Source organism: Staurois parvus, unplaced genomic scaffold (genome assembly GCF_062004578.1).
Source record: "Staurois parvus isolate SC_StPar_1 unplaced genomic scaffold, SC_StPar_1.0 ptg000458l, whole genome shotgun sequence".
Taxonomy (NCBI): Eukaryota; Metazoa; Chordata; class Amphibia; order Anura; family Ranidae; genus Staurois; species Staurois parvus.
This window is the reverse complement of record NW_028318254.1, coordinates 3,814,040-3,832,459: the sequence shown is the minus strand read 5'-3', so window position 1 is coordinate 3,832,459 and position 18,420 is coordinate 3,814,040. Positions and strand designations below refer to the sequence as shown.

General features: G+C 46.4%; 1 protein-coding gene and 1 long non-coding RNA gene across 8 annotated transcripts in view; one reads left to right on the top strand and one right to left on the bottom strand.

Moving 5' to 3' along the window:
• LOC149452869 (sorting nexin-19-like) overlaps window positions 1-8,844 on the bottom strand; it is a 46,485-nt gene extending 37,641 nt beyond the window's left edge. For 4 of the 7 annotated variants that reach the window (XR_016314824.1, XM_089688909.1, XM_089688907.1 and 1 more), the window contains exons 1-3: window positions 8,682-8,843; window positions 6,410-7,954; window positions 1,386-1,524 (exon numbers count right to left, since the gene is read on the bottom strand). Coding sequence is in view for 6 of the 7 variants with exons in the window: in XM_089688909.1 (XP_089545035.1) it covers window positions 1,386-1,524; window positions 6,410-7,573 (1,303 nt within the window). In the remaining variant the exon portion in view is untranslated. Of the gene's footprint in view, window positions 1-1,385; window positions 1,525-6,409; window positions 7,955-8,681 lie in introns of all 7 variants that reach the window. The other 3 variants (XM_089688906.1, XM_089688905.1, XM_089688910.1) reach the window with 2 other exon arrangements.
• A 153-nt stretch (window positions 8,845-8,997) lies between these two features.
• Window positions 8,998-18,420, top strand: part of LOC149452868 (uncharacterized) — a 42,460-nt gene continuing 33,037 nt past the window's right edge. The window contains exon 1 of the long non-coding RNA XR_016314825.1: window positions 8,998-9,422. This is a non-coding gene — a long non-coding RNA (uncharacterized LOC149452868). The remainder of the gene's footprint in view (window positions 9,423-18,420) is intronic.

The following is an 18,420-nucleotide window of genomic DNA, read 5'->3' as shown; positions in this document are numbered from 1 at the left end:
TTGCTATGGGGGATGAATTACTATATGGGGGATGAATTACTATGGGGGATGAATTACTATATGGGGGATGAATTACTATGGGGGATGAATTACACTATGGGGGATGAATTACACTACGGGGGATGAATTACTATATGGGGGATGAATTACTATGGGGGATGAATTACTATATGGGAGATGTATTTTCAGTTTTAAAAATGTGGCTCTCAAAATAAATTTCAATCATGGTTTTGGCGAGATTTGGCTCAGTTGAAAAAAAAGGTTGCCCACCACTGGTCTAGCCTGTAGAGGTCTGTGCGTCCCTTCATGGGTATGCCTCCCCAGACCATCACTGACCCACCACGAAAATGGTCATGCTGAACAATGTTACAGACAGCATAATGTTCTCCACAGTTCCTCCAGACCCTTTCATGTCTGTCACATGTGCTCAGGGTGAACCTGCTCTCATCTGTGAAAAGCACAGGGTGCCAGTGGTGGACCTGCCAATTCTGGTGTTTAATGGCAAATGCCAATTGAGCTCTATGGTGCCAGGCAGTGAGCACAGGGCCCACTAGAGGACGTCGGGCCCTCAGGCCACCCTCATGAAGTCTGTTTCTGATTGCTTGGTCAGAAACATTCACACCAGTGGCCTGCTGGAGGTCATTTTGTAGGGCTCTGGCAAGTGCTCATCCTGTTCCTCTTTGCACAAAGGAGCAGATACCAGTCCTGTTGATGGGTTAAGGACCTTCTAAGGCCCTTTCCAGCTCTCCTAGAGTAACTGCCTGTGTCCTGGAATCTCCTCCATGCTCTTGAGACTGTGCTGAAGACACAGCAAACCTTCTGGCAATGACAAGTATTGATGTGTCATCCTGAAGGAGTTGGACTGCCTGTGCAACCTCTGTAGGGTCCAGGTATCACCTCATGCTACCAGTAGTGACACTGACCCTAGCCAAATGCAAAACTAGTGAAAAACAGCAAGAAAAGATGAGTAGGGAAAAAAATGTCAGTGGCCTCCACCTGTAAAACCATTCCTGTTTTGGGGATTGTCTCATTGTTGCCCATCTAGTGCACCTGTTGTAAATTTCATTAACACCAAAGCAGCTGAAACTGATTAACAACCCCCTCAACTTCTTGACCAGATCAATATCTCAGGAGTTTAGTTGACGTGATGCTATACTCGGATTAAAAAGTGTTCCTTTAATTTTTTTGAGCAGTGTATATACAGATGCCACTTACCTTCATAGGCAGTTTTTTCGGTGAATTAACTCTTTAAATCGATTCTGCTTTGACATAACTGTGACAGAGTCCTGGAAATAAAGAACTATAAGCCGTTGTGCTGGCAGTACTTACTGACACATGGATTGTATTAGGAAATGACACAAACATCACTTAGAAAGGTTTCTCACGTTTAATAAACTTGCGCAGATCGGCTCTCTCCTCCAGACGGGTCTGTAAGTTCAGAAACTCCCGATACCTGCGGTTAACCGTGTGATACGCCATTGGCTGTAGGGTGCCCAGTGACTGGCTGTCCAGGGCTGTGTCATACTGCCGGGGAGATGACAGAATAAACAGGCAGCATGTACCAACTTCTTCCAAAACATTTAACAATGTTTTTTTTAATTTATTAACATCAGACTGCACATTGTGATAAAGGCCTTACAATTTCTCTCTACCCAATTATTATAAGAACACATTACTGTACACATACAGATATGTGACCAAGCAGTACAAAACCATCACATAGTATTAATTAGGGCCCATTCACACTGCTATGCCTGTTATGTGCATTAAAGTGGTTCTAAAGCTTCAAGGTTTTTTTTACCTTAATGCATTCCACTGTGGAACCTAAGGGGTTAATCCTCCATATTGTTTAAAAAGGCTGTTTGATCCTGCCTTCTCTGATCCTCCCCTTCTACTATCCCCAATCCATCTGCTGATAGTACAGAGTTCTAGGAGTCATTCTGCACATGCTCAGTTTGGTGTGTATTGCTTTGGGAGGGTGCATGTGATCAGCACAGAGCCAATCAGCACTGTCAAGACACAGGATCACGGGTTATGCAGCCTTATAGGACAGTCAGAGCAGAATGAGCAGTCAGAGCAGAATTAAAACTCCTCCTACAAGCTTTAACCAGTGCTCAGCTGGACACCGATAGAAGTCTGAAGACTGCTATATACTGCTGATGACAGAAAATATTTAGTTTATATTTACTAAAGTAATTGCATTTCCATGTTCTGTGTACTGTGGGAGACCAGATATAGTGGATAGAGGGTCCTGGGTTTAGTAACACTTTAAGGTAAGAAAACCTTCTGTGTAACAGGATGCCCCCTTCCCCCCCTCATACTTACCTGAGCCCCATCGCGATCCAGTGCTATGCATGACAGCATGGCTTTGTCCCTCTTCACTGAGCAGATCGATAGCAGCGGGAGCCATTGGTTTCCACTCCTGTCAATCAACGCCAGCGACGAGGGAGTGGGGGGCAGCACTGAGTCCCGCTGTCTGTGTCAATGGTTCCAGCAGTGGAACTTGGGAGCGAGTCCCCCCGTGGGAGTCAGCTTCCTATTGCTTTTGAGGGAGATTACACAGACATGGTCCACTGTCATCACCATCAGGAAGCCCACCCTGGAAAATGCCATGTAACCATTGCTGAATTGCATGTGGACCAAGTGGCTGAATTAAGGGTTACAGAAGATCAGCAGCACTGAGATGGAACAAAGGATTGAGGCTAGGTTCACATTTGTGCGTTTAGGGAGCGTGTGCAAAATCCCACAACACGCAACAAACACACATCTCTTTAGCAGTTGCACAGCAGTACCATTAATTCCTAATGGTGCCCCGATGCCTCTTGCTGGTAACTAGGTACCACTGGTTTTGGTGTGATTTAAAAAAAAAAAAAAAAAAAAAAAAAAAAAAAAAAAAAAAAAGGAGGGGGGGTGGGGGGGTGCAATTCTTTTGCATGATTTTTGTGCGTACAGAAGCCTATTACAATGAATAGGCTGCACTAAACGCAACCTACACAATTGCACAAAAACACGCATGCACTATTACACCTGCATAGGTGTGCACGGAGCCTTACAGGATACATAGTGCACAGAGAAAACTAAAGGTCATCTAGTTAGGGTAGATGTAGACAAGCATTGGAATCTCCCTTACCTCTGATGCTGATCCGTGTTCAGATTGCACTCCAGATCCTACTAACAGGAGGCAAGGAAGTGATGCAACGCCTCCTCACTGACTGTTTAAACCCCATTTTTGGCGACAATCATAGTGCAATTACATGCAGTGCACGTGATTGCGGGTCATTTGCAGCGTTTCCCCATTTACTTTGCTTGCCTGCCAATCGCTACATGTCAGGTGACCTTCGCTGTGGGCGTGAAGCAAAGCATCGCACCAGGATTGCACCAGCAGCATGCAAACACCCCTGTCAGCTACCTATTACAGCTTAACTAATATGCGTCCTCTCGGCAGCTGGGCCTGGGTGCCAAGGGGCCGCATATATGAGTACCCATTGTAAACAAAACATGTGCCAAGAGCGTGCTCCCGCCACATTTACCGGCGCCTCGCGGAAAGGTCCCGATTGTTACTTGCGATCGGGAGCTTTCCGATCACGTGACTGTCATGACAGTCAACCACAGTGGTCACATGACCCTAAACCCCCATCTCCCAGCGTCACACACCCCTTAAAGAGCCAGGAGGCGCCAGTGCCAATGGGTTAAGGGGGGGGGGGGGAGGCAGAAACGTGGCTCAACCACACATTTTTGCTGTCCCCCAACCACAAGTCTAAATGAAGTCTTAGAGTTTGCATTGTGATGAAATACATAAAGGGGGCCTCCGTTAGGAGTTTTGCTGTCTATTTCTCCCAGAAGAAAATAACTAAGTGACAAATGTACCCTCACATGGAGAACACACCAGGTCTGCCTCTCATTGTACAGAAACACTGAAGCTGCGGTGCTCGGCAGGCCTCTTGTGGACTGATGATCCCTCAGCCTTGTACCGGGAGCCCACACACTTTGTATGATAATTATTCTACAGGCCACACGGGAGATTCCATCAGATCCGCTCAGGGCTGTCTGTGTCACTCTCACATTGTTCTTATTCTAATTAAGTGCCTGGCTGCCTTACACTTGTTCCCTTTGAAGATCCAATACCCTGTAGGTTTGTGCTGAACCCAATCCAGATGCCCGGCACCATTACCGGACCTTTGAAGTTCCTCTCTACAACAACTTCTCATTAACGTTACATTTCCAAATGATTAAGTCTCGTTTGTCTCGTTCTATTTCTATTAATGACACAATCTCTTCTCCTGGATGGGAAGAGGGCAGCCAGTGTGATGAGCCGGAGAAAGGAATTCCCGACTGAAACCTGGGATTAACTCTTCCATGTCCAAAGTGCCAGTGATCTTCTAGGGACACTACACAAAAAATGTATACTATAACATTATCCCTGTACAGACTGAGGGCTCTTTCAGACAGGTGGTAATGCTTACTGACCTCTGGAAAGTCATCTGCAGTGGATTGCTTTTCAAAGGGTGGTATAGCACCAGCTGGCAGAAGTGCCATCTTAATAACATCATTGGCCCCTTGGGCAAACTAATGCATTGGGACTCCTACTCGCCTACATCAGGTATCCCCATCACAGCACCCCAATAAATCAGATATCCCCATCACACTGCTCCCACCCCATCAGGTGTCCCATCACAGCACCCCCATAAATCAGATATCCCCATCACAGCACCCCCATAAATCAGATATCCCCCTCACAGCACCCCCATAAATCAGATATTCCCATCACAGCACCCCTATAAATCAGATATTCCCATCACACTGCTCCTACCCATCAGGTGTCCCATCACACTGCTCCTACCCATCAAGTGTCCCATCACAGCACCCCCATAAATCAGATATTCCCATCACATTGCCCCCATCCATTAGGAGTCCCATCACAATGTCCAGATACATCACATTGTCCTCATCCATCAGGTGTCCCCATCACAATGCCCCCTATATTAGAGTTGTGTGCTTCCCTTGCCCCCTTGTACTCACAGATCTCAAATACTATTCCCACCTGCAATGAAGGCACCTCCTCCTTCCTCTACTGCAATGAGACCATGGTGAGGAAGGAGGAGAAAGCGGAGTTCTCTCTCCAGCAGAAGCCAGCCGCTGCTCCTTGCAGTTACTCCTGTCAAAGAAGAGCAGCACAAGCGGCCAAATCGGCATTGCACCCCCCCCCCCCTTTCCTGGCCCTGATCATGCACCTGGGGCTCCTGGGCAGTGCCCAGGAGTGTTCATGCATTAAGACAGCCCTGGTTGGCAGGTCATACAGCCTCATTAAGTCCCCATTCACTCCTAAGCTTTAATGGGAATGTGCAAAGAAACAAGCCTTTCTGCGCACATTCCCAGAACATGCAAAAAAAACGCACATCAAGCTTGTTGTCACTAATTCTAAATGGCACCCCAAATGCAGTTAGCAGACCTGTGTTTTGTTGTGTGGCAACCAAAAAACGGCACACCAAGTTCTGCACTTGAAAAGAGTGCAGGAGCTCTTTTGGCACATTTATTGTGTATTTATTGTGTATAGAGCAGCCCGCTCAAGTGAAGTGGCTGTCCTATACTGGCACACAAAAAAAGCTTAAATAAAAACATGCATTATTGCATCACGCAGACATAAATGGGGCCTGATACAGGCATACTTAAGCATATATCTATGTGAAGGCCGTGTTTGCCCACACAGGATGTACATGTGTTTGTGTATCCTCTGCAGGCAGTCCCATTCATATCAATTGGGACCCAGCAGCTTCACAAACACTGCCTCTTCTCCCAGCTTGACATCTGTGCATATGTGGGTCCCCAAAGACAGACAGTAAACATTTGGGGACCCTTTTGCACTCAGAACCACATGACTATCAAATTGGGAGCAGGCATTGTATTCCAAGTGAGATGAATGCCGGCCAATACAGCTGGCATATGCTTAAATACAGCTGTGTGAATGAGAACCAAGAATGTGCTACTGATGTCTCCCGAATGGTGGGGCCTATTGAGTGGGCGGGGAGAAGATAAAGTCATAACTCAGCCACCTGTTTTTACCAAGACCCAGCCACTGGTGTGAAAGAGCACTTAATATTCAGATTCTCGAACAAGCCAAGATGTGACTGGTTCTCTTTAAGCCTAAAATAACAGCTCACTGAGACACCAAGTCCCCAGGTATCAATCATCTGAGGTCCAGTGTAGGTGACGTTATCTGCATCTCCATCTATTATGTTCCTTTGTCCCTGACCACTCAGCCGCCCCAAGAATACGGCCACTCGACCCCCCCCCCCCCCAACATTAATCACCACTCGTTTCCAGCATGCTGACCACACGGACATCCCCGCCGCCCTGACCGCGCGGCCGTCACCTGCCATCCTGGCCACGCGGATGTCCCCGCCATCCTCACCTTGATGGTGTACAGGGTATAGGGGTGTGATCCGGTCCCGCTATGCTCCCGTGCAGTGATGGTCCCAGTGATTCGCAGGTTCTGAATCAGCACGGGTCCATCAGGACTGCTAAGGGGTATGAAGCTGAAGGGATGGATGGGGACAGTGGGGGAAGAAGTGATGTGGGGGGAGGGGGCGGTGGGGGAAGAAGTGATGAGGGGGGAGGCATCCATTGGACTGCAGCCATCTTTGTCGTTCGGTGGAGTAGTGGTGAATTCTGTTGGAATCACAGAAGACTCAATGAGGATATCAGGACAGGGTGGGGTCACCTTTGCAAGGAGCGAGCAGCTTTCCTCAGACAAACCAGCCACAGCCTCATTTTGGGGAGCAGCTCCAGGGCTCTCAGCCGGTGTTAATGATTCCAGGCCGCAGTCAGACAGGAGATCCTCAGTGGAGTTCATCAGAGGGCGTTCCAGTTCTCGTCCTAAATCAGACATGGGGGACTCAGGCTCAGACTCCTCGCACAGGAAGAAGGGGCTGCTGGGTTTGGGTGGGTGCAGGTACTGAACAGTGTAACAAGACTCCTCGCCTCCATCCAGTGCCTCGTCGGGCTCTGCCTCCACGCTATCATCCACCTCGAAGCCAGAGATGTGGGATGATGGAGGAGAAGGCAGGATGAGCAGTGGAGCTGGATCGGGGCTCAGTGGGAGGGACTTCAGAATGGTAGGTGGAGCCAGACTCTCATATTTTTCCTCCTCCATTTTCAGGGGAGTCTTGGAGAAGACGTTGGTCAGAACAATGTTGATCCAGTCTGGGTCAGACATCCGCCCGACGAGTGGCAGCACCACATTACAGGCGATGAGCTCCACCACTAAATGCCTCCCGGTGCGGGTTTCTAGGTGGGGTTTGGGTACCAACTCTGACAGTAAGAGCCCCACCAGCCAGCGGGCGTGGTTCACTTCTTGGGCGGAGCCGGACAGAGCTGGGTGGACTGGGCTGAGTTCCTGGTAGGCGTCCCACAGCAGCAACTCCTTCTCGGACTCCTCGCCCACGCCCTCCACCCGGGCCTTCGCCCACTTATAGCACTGCAGGTGACACCCGGCCAGGACCAGCAACCTCCTGGTCAGCTGTTCGCGGTCGGTGGAACGCAGCCTTCTCTTCAACTCCGCCCCCAGTTCCCACATGACCCCTCTGACCTCATCCTCAAAGGCGGTCTCTGGGCTCAGGCGGCGGTACTATGATGACACGAAGTCCTGGACGATCTTCTGGATGGTCAGTTTGATCTCTTTGTCCAGCTGTTCTTCTGCGTCGGCAGCTCGGGCGCTCTGCTCCAGGGTGATGAACCGCTCCAGGTGGACGGGGGTGGAGCTGCCGAGGATAAACTGAGGGCCCAGCCAGGCCCCCGCTGCTGCCATGATGGCCGAGAAGAGGAGGAGGAGCCACACATTGACCAGCAGGTGGACCAGGACCAGCCAAACAATCAGCACACCCCCAGCCAGGAACTTCTATTTCTTCCGGGGGTCCTTCAGGGGGGCCACCAGCACTTCAGACGCGACAAGCGCCATCTATAGAGGAGATAGAGAGTTAGGTTACTACAAATACGGAGAGCCAATCAGATCGCAGGGCCAGCGTGAAACATCAACTATAGGTAGAAAGGGTGGGGCTTTGTGCAGATCACTATGGTAACCAAAGAAATCAAACATGCCCCTTCAGGTGTAGGTGGAGCCAGGTGTAACGATGGACTCCAGTGTGTGCCGAGATCCCAACCCCCAGAGATTAGAAACTGCAACTGTTCTGTTTTGGGTGGAAAGAGCCTCATCAGCTATTCATTTCCACTGGAGCAATTTCCCCTCACTTCCTGTCCTAGGGACATTGTTATCCCTGGGCCACCAGGACAGGAAGTGAGGGGAAATCTCTCTAGTGGAGTCACAGACTCTACCAGAAACTCTGCCTTGGCCTCACCCTATTCAGAACAGAGGCAGCAGTTTTGGCTGTAGAATGGAGAGGAATATGGAGTCCATCAATGCTTGTTCTGAAAATACCAGGTGCCTGGCTGCCATGCTGGTCACGATCTCCATGTAGACCTGAGGTTCTGCTGTCACTGGCTACACGCTGCTCCCTGGTAGGCACCATGGAGTATCAGACCTCAGGGCAGCCAGGCGCTTGGCATTTTCAGGGTGATAACTGACAACCATCCAGCAAACACTGCGAGTGGGTAGTATGTCAGGTGGACAGCTGGGGGAGGGATGTGCTGGGTGATGAACTACAAGTCCCAGCACACCCACAGCTCACCTGTTACTGCTGACGTCACATCTCTGTGGGATCACCTCTCCGGATGTAGCAGGTAGTCTCCCTCCTCATGCCGCAGCAGCCGGTCTCACCTGGCAGAGGGAGGAACCGAGACTCCTTCGGCTGTCACTCTGCAGCTCCGCCCTCGGACCTCCTCCTCGCGTCACAGGGGTCACATGAACGCCAGCCATTCTGAGCCGTTCTTTGGTGTCTGCGCCTGCGCAGTTGAACAATAGAGAGCTAGGCTCAGTCTAGAGCGCCGCCCTGAATCCACAGTGACCCCCGGCGGCCGGAGGGCAAAACTTCATCCTCTACCTTACCGCAAGTCTTATTAGTAATCGGCTTGGCTCGGCTCAGGATTGGCTCGGGCGGAGGTGGTGGTGGGCGGTGACTTCGTGGAGTTTGGCGCCTTATTCACATCGAGAAAGAGAGTGCGAGGAGGAAGGTGGTGCTCTCAGTGAGGAGGAGGAAGTGAAAGGTGGTGCCCACAGTGAGGAGCAGGAGGAAGGCGGTGCCCACAGTGAGGAGGAAGAGAAAGGTGGTGCCCTCAGTGAGGAGGAGGAAGAGAAAGGTGGTGCCCTAGGGGAGGATGGTGGTGCCCTCAGTGAGGAGGAAGTGAAAGGTGGTGCCCACAGTGAGGAGCAGGAGGAAGATGGTGCCCACAGTGAGGAGGAAGAGAAAGGTGGTGCCCTCAGTGAGGAGGAAGGTGGTGCCCACAGTGAGGACTGCATGTTACAGTACAGTGTGAGTATACTGACCGCTCCAGGCCATAGAGTGACTGACTTGCCCAACCGAGTCTGGGGGTGATGGTGATAATACAGGTACCCCTTATATCGGTGTCCTCCTTACTCCCCTCTGACCTCAGTGTGTTTGCTCTGCAGACTGGTGTAAGGGGGTCTCTGATCACCACCATCACAGTTCCCCTTTACACACGAGTCCGCAGAGTTCCCCCCTAGACCCCTTTCACACGGGTGATCCAATCAGCTCTGACTGGCAGTTTTTCAGGTGGACCTGATTGGATGGTGAATTCACCCCTACAGACCATTGAGCTTTCACCGCCTACCTCTAGATCAGTGTTTCTCAATTCCAGTCCTCATGGACCCCCAACAGGTCATGTTTTCAGGATTTCTATTATTTTGCACAGGTGATTTGATCAGTTTCACTGCCTTAGTAATTACCACAGCTGTTTCATCTGAGGGAAATCCTGAAAACATGACCTGTTGGGGGTCCATGAGGACTGGAGTTGAGAAACACTGCTCTAGATCCAGTTGGGTCTGTGAAGGCTTGGCGCACACTAGTCATGAGGTGTTGTGTCGCACAGCTCCGAACCCATTTGTGTCAATGGCACCCGGTCCAATCTGTGACTCAAGTTGCAGCATCTTGAAAGAAAAAAAAAAGGTTTCTGCACTTCTTTGAGCCCAGTAAGCTGTAATGTTGCGGGAGCGTTGCACGACATTGGGGTTGCACTGCGGTGTGCTGAGCCTTATGCAGGCCATAGATGGTTCGTTTATCGCCCGATTTTTCGTCCCAAAGAATAATCGGCTGATTTTCTGTCCCAAAGAATAATCGGCTGATTTTCTCACTGTTAGTGGGTCAATGGCATAGGCTGATTTTTGTGGTTCCTCCTCATTTTATCGGTCATGCTGGAAAATTTGTGAAAAACGGCCGATTTTTGTAATTGGTGGCAACAGAACGACCGATGTTTCATTTTTTTGGTTGAAAAATCGGCCAATAAAAGAACCATCTATGGCCTGCATTAGGCTCCATTCACATCTGAGCGTAGCGCTTTTGCACATAGTTTACTGTGATTTTTACATGTTTTCATACAATGTTTTTTTAGCTGGTTTTGAGCTTTTGTTTTTTTTTTTTTTATTAGGCAATAGAGAAAATTATCATTTGTTGCTAGGTTTTTCTGCTTCCGCTTTTATTTCTTTTATTATGTTAATTTTTTTGTTAGGGCAATGATAATAAAATGAAGTTAACCACTTGCTGTCCAGAGGATTCACCCCTGCTCCTGACCAGGCCATTTTATGCGTTACAGCGCTGCGTTACTTTAACTGACAATTGCGCGGTCATGCAACACTGCACCTAAATTAAATTTGCGGGGGTTTTTTTTCCCTTGAATAGAGCTTTCTTCTGGTGGTATTTGATCGCCTGTACATTTTGGGGAGGAGGGGGGGGTGTTCGCTCTTAAAGATAATTTTGAGAAAAAAAAAACTTTTTGGCTTTTTGCTATAAAACGTGTCCAGTAACAAGATTTTCAAAATCAAATGTATTTATTTAGGCCAAAATGTATTCTGGGACATGTCTTTGCTAAAAAAAAAAAAAATCCCATTGTGTGAAAATTAATTGGTTATCGTGAGTTATAGCGTTTCCAAATGAATGTGTGTATGTATATATGTGTATATATGTGTGTGTGTGTGTGTGTGTGTGTGTGTGTGTATAGATAGATATATGGATTATTTATATTCATTTTTGTTACTAGTAATCAGCGACTTATAGCAGGACTGCGGCAGGTATTCTGACATTGGGGGAACTAACTTGGTGTCACTGACATCCCCAATGACACCAATACAGTGATCAGTGCTAATTATTATACAGGATTTATACAGCTCCAATAGTTTGCTCAGAGCTTTACAACATAAGCTGAGACAATACAGTTCAATACAAGACGGTTAGGAGGGCCCTGCTCCTTGTAGCTTACAATCTAAAATAAAAAGCACTGACTCTACTAATGGCACTGGGCAGGAAGGGGTTAACATGTGTGGCGATCAGAGCGTTAACTTTGTGCTGTGTGTGTGCTTTCAACTGTAGGCACACTGCTTTGTATGGCTTTGCTATGCAGAGCCATGCAAAGCAAGTGCAGGAGCTGACGGGAGAGAACTGTTTTGTTTACATACAGTTCTCTCCCTCCGTCGGTAATGCTCCACAATCACCGGGTGCTGGCGAATAATCACCGGCTGGGACCTGGTGATTGACAGCTGAGGCCGCGAATAGCGGTGCTGGTAGGGCGCGTTCTCCCCCTACCCAGAAATGCAAAATTATGTGTGTGTATGTGTATATATATATATATATATATATATATATATATATATATATATATATATATATATATATATATATGATTTTGCGCACCCCTGCCGCCCTGTAGCAGTATATCTGCTATAGGCAGCAGGAAAGCGGTTAAATAAATATAAAAATAATAACCCCTAACCTTAACCCCCTAATCCTTAAAAAAAAAAAATTAAACAAATTATTAAACTTCTAAACCTGATAAAAAAATTAATAAATACATTAATAAAATAATCGGATACTTGTAATAATAATTAACCTATAACCTTAACCTCCTAAAACCTAAAAAAAAAGTTATAAAATAATTTTTTATTAATGTGTTTTGTTTTTTTTTTTTTGTTCAGGTGTTTATTACTATTAATAATATTTTTTTTTTTAAAGTTAGGGGTTAATATTTATGATATTTTATGTGTATTTATCTTACATTTATTCAGGTTTTATTTTTTTTCCATATCTTCATTGGAGTAGAAAAAAGCCAATCACACATTTCCGTTCTTTTCTATAAGAATAAAACCGCACCAATAATGTGCAGATCTACCCAATTTGAGCTGCAAAAGTAGCTCCAAAACTTTGAGCTTCAGGCGACTTGGAATGGAGATGTGAACCATCTCCACAGAGCAATATTGATTTTTTTTTTCCCCTGTGCGAAGCTCCAAAATGCTCAGGTGTGAATGGGGCCTTAAAGACAGAAGGGGACCCTGTCCTCCATTTAGGCATGACAGGTCGGATCAGATGTAGTTGGGTGTAAATGGACAGATGAGTCAGGTTACTCCTCGGCACACATACAGAAGAGCGGGCTGTATTGGAGATCGCTCTGCATAAACTAAGAAGACGTGGACCTGTCATCTGCCCATTCTGCTCCAATCAGCAGGGGATCTGTGAGCAGATCAGAACGGAATCCACCCCATGTAAAGGGGTCTTGCAGTGCAAGTGGAAATTCTGTGGACCTTGATGTAAGGAGGGAGTGGGACTTTGGTGACCAGTGACCCCCCCCCCCCTTTGTCAGAGTTCCTCCCTTACATCATAGCTCGTGTTCTTCCTTGCACTTTAGGGGGGCTCTGGATCTTGACATGAAGGGGGGACTCTGATATAAAGGGGAACATCGTGTCTATGAGGCTGTTATGGTACAGTAATTAGGAATATTTTTTGGGGTGGAAGGACTGTTGTGTGCAGTGTATATAGTGACTAGGCACAGATTTGATTTACTGATCTCCCTTTAAGCCCCCTCCCGCTATTGGACAAAATTTGACCATGCACTCTCTTCACCACAGAACGTATTTTTCTGTTTATCCCAGAGTGCCCCAGGCCATTCATAATGCTCATCATGCTCATGTTTTGTCACTCTGCTTTGAGGATTTCATTGTAAGGTCGGAGGACTATTCTGAGTATTGTCAATGTTTACATATCATTTATACTGTTAAAATATTCATCGTCTTAGTTTATATTAAGGTGTTTATATTGTATTTCAGGATGTCCATAAAAAATGTGCTCCATAAGAAAATTTGCTATGTTTTGTCAGTAAAAAAAAAAAAACCCATGGGTGAACCTACTCAGCTCTATCTGTACAAACATTTGTGCCCTGGCTGCAGATGTCAGCGTTCTGGTGTTCCCCCAGAGCTCTCCTTTAATAAATGACATCGTTGAGTATTTCCAGCACTAGGAAGGAAGGGGGCACTGAGAACAGGGATATCTGAAGCTGCCAATCACATCTTATTTCATTATCTGATCTTCATTAAATATTGGAAAGTAGCTGCAACATCCCCATACCTCCCCAACATCGTTATATCCAGCATCATCATCCTTTCCCAGTGTCACCATACTTTTCTAACATCCTCAATGTCCCCATCCCTTTATAAATTCCTCATTCTTCCCCATCCCTCTCTAACATTCATATCTCTCTCCAACATCATCATCATTCCCCAATGTCCATATTCCTCGCTAATATCCTTCTCTCTAATGTTTCCATCTCTCACCAACATTTCCACAACAACCCCATTCCGTCCCAATGTCTGCATCACATCTGAACTGCCCTATCCCCTCAACATCTTCATCCCTCCCAATGCTCCCATCTCTCCCCAACATCACATTTGCTCCACAAACATCCTCATCCCTTCCCAATGTTCCTATTCTCATCCCTCTTCAACAGTGCCCTCTTTCCACAGTGTCCCTGTTCACATCTCTCCCCAATTTCTCTATCCCTCCCCAATGTCTCCACCCCCCCACCAAAATCCCTATTCTTTCCTATACATTTCTAGTTTTGCTATTTCCATCCCTTTCCAACATCTGTATCCCTCCTCAACGTACCTGTCTCTTATCCCCATCCCTCCCCAATGTCTCTATCTCGCCCCAATGTCCCTATACCCATTCTGCCCCAAATGTCTACATCTCACCCCAACCTCCCTATTCCCCTCAAAATCTTCAGCCCTCCTAATGTCCCCCTCTCTCCCCAACAACCCCATCCCTCTCCCAACATCCTCAACCCTCGTCGACAATCACATCCCAATCCTTCGCTAATGTTTCCCAGCTCAACTGCTCCCCAGTGTCTACATCCCTCCCCAGCATCATCCCCAGCATCCATATCCTTCCCCAATTTTTTTACCTCCCTCCCAAAATACCCATCCTTCTGTATACATCTTCAATTTCTCTATCCCCTTTCCTTCCCAACATCTTCATCTCTCTCAATGTCCCTATCTCCCTCCAACATCCCAATTTCTCTCCAGCAACCCCATCCCTCTTCAACATCCTCATCCCTCCACAATGTTCCTATCCCCATCCCTCTACAACAATTTCATCCTTCCCCCAACATCCCAATCCTTCCCTAATGTCTCCACCCCCAAAATCCCCATCCTTCCCTTTACCTCCCGAGTTTCTCTTCTCATTGCTTTGCAACACCCACATCCCTCCCAAGTGTCTCCATCCCTCCACAACACCCCAATTCCTTCCCAATGTCTCCGTCCCTCTCCAGCATCCCTAGTAACATTTGTTCCCAATATCCCAATCCTTAATGTCTCCTCTATCCCCATCCTTTCCAAACATCACAATCCCGCCAAAACATCTCTCCATATACAGCAATGTCTTTCTTGCCTCAACATCAGGGACTTGGAAAGTTCTGCAGTGTATGACGGCCAGACAACTGGCATTTTCAGAATGAGGTTAAATGTATTCTCAGGACAGGTTTCCATGTAAAGGAGAGGATGGGGATGACTTACACTGAGCACCCAGCATAGAGGAACAAGAATGAGAACAGACCTGCACTTAGGCCCTCTTGTCCAGCTAAGCATTATGGCAATTCAACAGAGCCCATAGAAGGGTGAAGATTGTGATGCTGCACTTGCATCCATCACAGTTGTCTGAGATCACGGACTTGGGTGAGGGGGCCAACCCAGATGTCCTGTAACACCTTACAACAAATGTATGGATTCAGCTTGTAAAATTCTTTTGTTTTAAATTTCTTTGGAATAAAGTTGTTTTTTTTTGTATTTTATAATCTATATTTCTGAGTGTTATTTATTCCTTGTGGTGTAACAGACTACCATGTGTATCCTGTGATTTGCTACAATGTACACAAACTACTTGTTCAGGGATGAAATTGGGGTCCCAGTCTACTTGTCCCTCATGACAATCTACTTGTCCAGATAAAAAATAAATACATTTTAACCAAAACTGTATTTAGATAGGTGATTTTAGTCTGGGGCTTTAAAAAACAAAAGGGGCTTTATGGCGACTTAAAGGTGTGTAATAATTTAACATTGCGCTTTATATCTCCTCCTCCCCTCCCTGCCTGTCTCCAGCACCACACCCCGGAACTAGCAGGGGAGTGACTTTGCAGTGTGATGAGCACCGATTGGGTGCTCGTCAGGAAAGGGGAGTGTCAGGCTTATGCTTTACTTCTTTCGCTACCAGAGCCCTTATTGCGTGTTTTTTTTTTTTTTTTTTTTTTTTTTTTTTTTTTTTTTTTTTTTTTGCACACATTGAAAAAATCATTTTAGACCTGAAGATTACATAAAACCCCCAAAACATGTTTTCTGAAAGCAGAGACCCTAAAGAATAAAATAGTGGTAGTTCCAATTTTTTATGTCATACAATAATACCACAAAGGCATAGGAAACGCAAAATTTCAGTAAAAAATGCACTTAATTTCAGGGCACAAAAAGCAATAAATGCCCTTTTTTATATTTTACAAAAAAAAAAAAGAGGTTGTACTGAGTAAATATCCAACATGGCAAACCTTAAATTTGCGTGCCCTTGTGTGAAATGGTGACAAATTTCGGTACCCTATATTTTCTATAGGTGAATGCCCCTTTTAGGTTTAGTGTTGCAGAGGAGGTCTGGTTCTAGAATTATTGCTCATTACGGCGTGTGTGGCGATATGTAATGTGTATCGCAATCAACGTTTTCATGCATAGGCACCCTGATGTGTGCTTTTAAATTTGTATGTGCATATATGTGAGGGGGGGGGGGGGGTTATGTGCTTGGGTGTAACTTTACTTATTTACAATTTTTAAAAAAAAATTTTACTCAGCTTTTTTTTTTTTTTTTTTTTTTCCCCCATCAGATAGGAGTTAAAAAGTCCTCTATGTGATGATTTTTTTGGTGACAGGTTCCCTTTAATAAGACATCCATGGTCTAAAAGACCCTGGATGTCTCCCCTGTACACCACTGGATGTAATGCAGTGCACATTGCACCACATTACATTCTTTCCCAGCCTCGATGGCCAGGAAATATTTCAACGGAGACCCAGAAGTGATGTCAGAACGGGAACGGAGGGAGGAGAGCGGATACTCTATCCCCTGGCACTCCCTGAACAGGTATGCAGATGGGCAAGCGGAGCCCAGGTGCCATAGTGGGCAGGGCAGCAGTTTGCTGAGGAGGCTGGAACAGTAGGGAGCTTTGTGGACGCATTTGGCGGAAGCGCTGCTGCCAAAATGCTTCCACCTGATAGATGGACAAGCAGCAGGGCTAAAGTGTAAAAGAAACTACATGCTCAGCACCCAGAACTAGATGTTCTGGGTGTTTGGGTGATATAAATTGAACATCTCTGTGTATAGCCTGGTTACTGGGGAAATGCTTTCCCCTGTCTTCAGCAACTGATGACATCAAAGTTACTGACTGAAGCTCAAAACAACTTTTTATTGATAAAAGATGGAACTTCAGAAAACTGATACTCTACTTTATAGCAGAACCTCACCTAAAAAGAGATCCCCCTAGCCTCTCCATATTGTAAACTTTTTTTTGAGGGGGGGAGGAGTGGGTACCTAGTTTCAGCAGGTTTCCACTTCTGCTGGGACTGCTTAGGTAATCCGGGTGCAAGTTTGCCCCCCCACCCAAAACTTCCTGAGAGGAGGGACATTTTAGAGAGATTGTGACCAGCAATGTGCTTAGTACACCACAAAGAAATTTGGGTGTGTTTTACATTCATTTGAACATTGGGTGTAGCCTAATTTTTGATTGCAAACAATGTAGAAACCTGAGAACTCCCTTTCTCTCTGCACACATTCCCCAACCCTCCCCCTTGTAAATACTGCTACCATGCACATTTTACCCCCCTACGTATTGGAGGAGTTAAGGGTGAAAGGGGGGCATTGTGACCTGTCGCCCCCCCCCCCCCCCCATTCATGAAGAACATTACTCCTGTCAATGAATGAAGAGTAATCACCTCTGAAGGCTGGTCTCCACCTGTATCCCCACCACTGCACACTAGCAGGTGCTGGCCCTGTTCTTAGGAGACATCATGGTAGAGAACAAAAATCCCGTCGGCCACACATCCAATTAAATCACCTTTATTTGGACATATTCAAAATACACTCCACAATATACAAAAGAGGGAACATAGCACTCCAGCTACCGCGTTTCACGCCACTATCAGCGCTTAATCATGGCTCCTGTCACCCAATTATATTCCTTAAAAGTGCAAGTCTTTCCTTTAGAGAAATTGCAAAGAAAACCAAGGTGTCAGTGAGTACAGTTTCTTACACCATCAAAAGGTACTTGGAACTGACAGGAGGAGGTCTGACAGACCTAAAACCACAGCAGAATCAGAAGACAGGTTTCTGAGATTTAAAAGCTTGTGTGACAGGCAGCTCACAGGACAACAGCTTCAAGCACAGATTAACACTGATCAAAGTAAGCAAGTCTCATTTTCAACTGTAAAGAGAGTTCGAGCTGCAGGTTTGATAGTTGAGTGGCTATAAAAATCATTGCTAAGATGGCAAAATAAGAAAAAAGAGGCTTTCCTTTGGCCAAGTGTACTACTGAAGGCTGGAAGAAGGTTTTATGACCAATGAATCAAAATTTGAGATAAAGTAGATGAAAGGATGGTTCCTCGGTGTGTGACACCAACTGTCAAACATGGAGGAGCTATCATGATGGTCTGGGGCTCTTACTGGAACCAGAGTGGATGACGTACAGAGTGAGTGGCACCCTGAACCAAAACTACTACCACAGCATTTTGCAGCGTCATGCAATACCCTCTGTTATGCTTAGTTGGTCAAGGGTTTATCCTACAGCAAGATAATAATCCAAAACAGACCTCCAAGATGTCAGAACAACCTTAGAAGAAAAAAAATTAGATGGTGGGCTTCAAATTATGGAATGGCCAGCACAATCTCCAGATTAAACCCCATCAAGCTGATTGCAGCATGTTTCTGGGAACATCTTCAACAGTGTTGG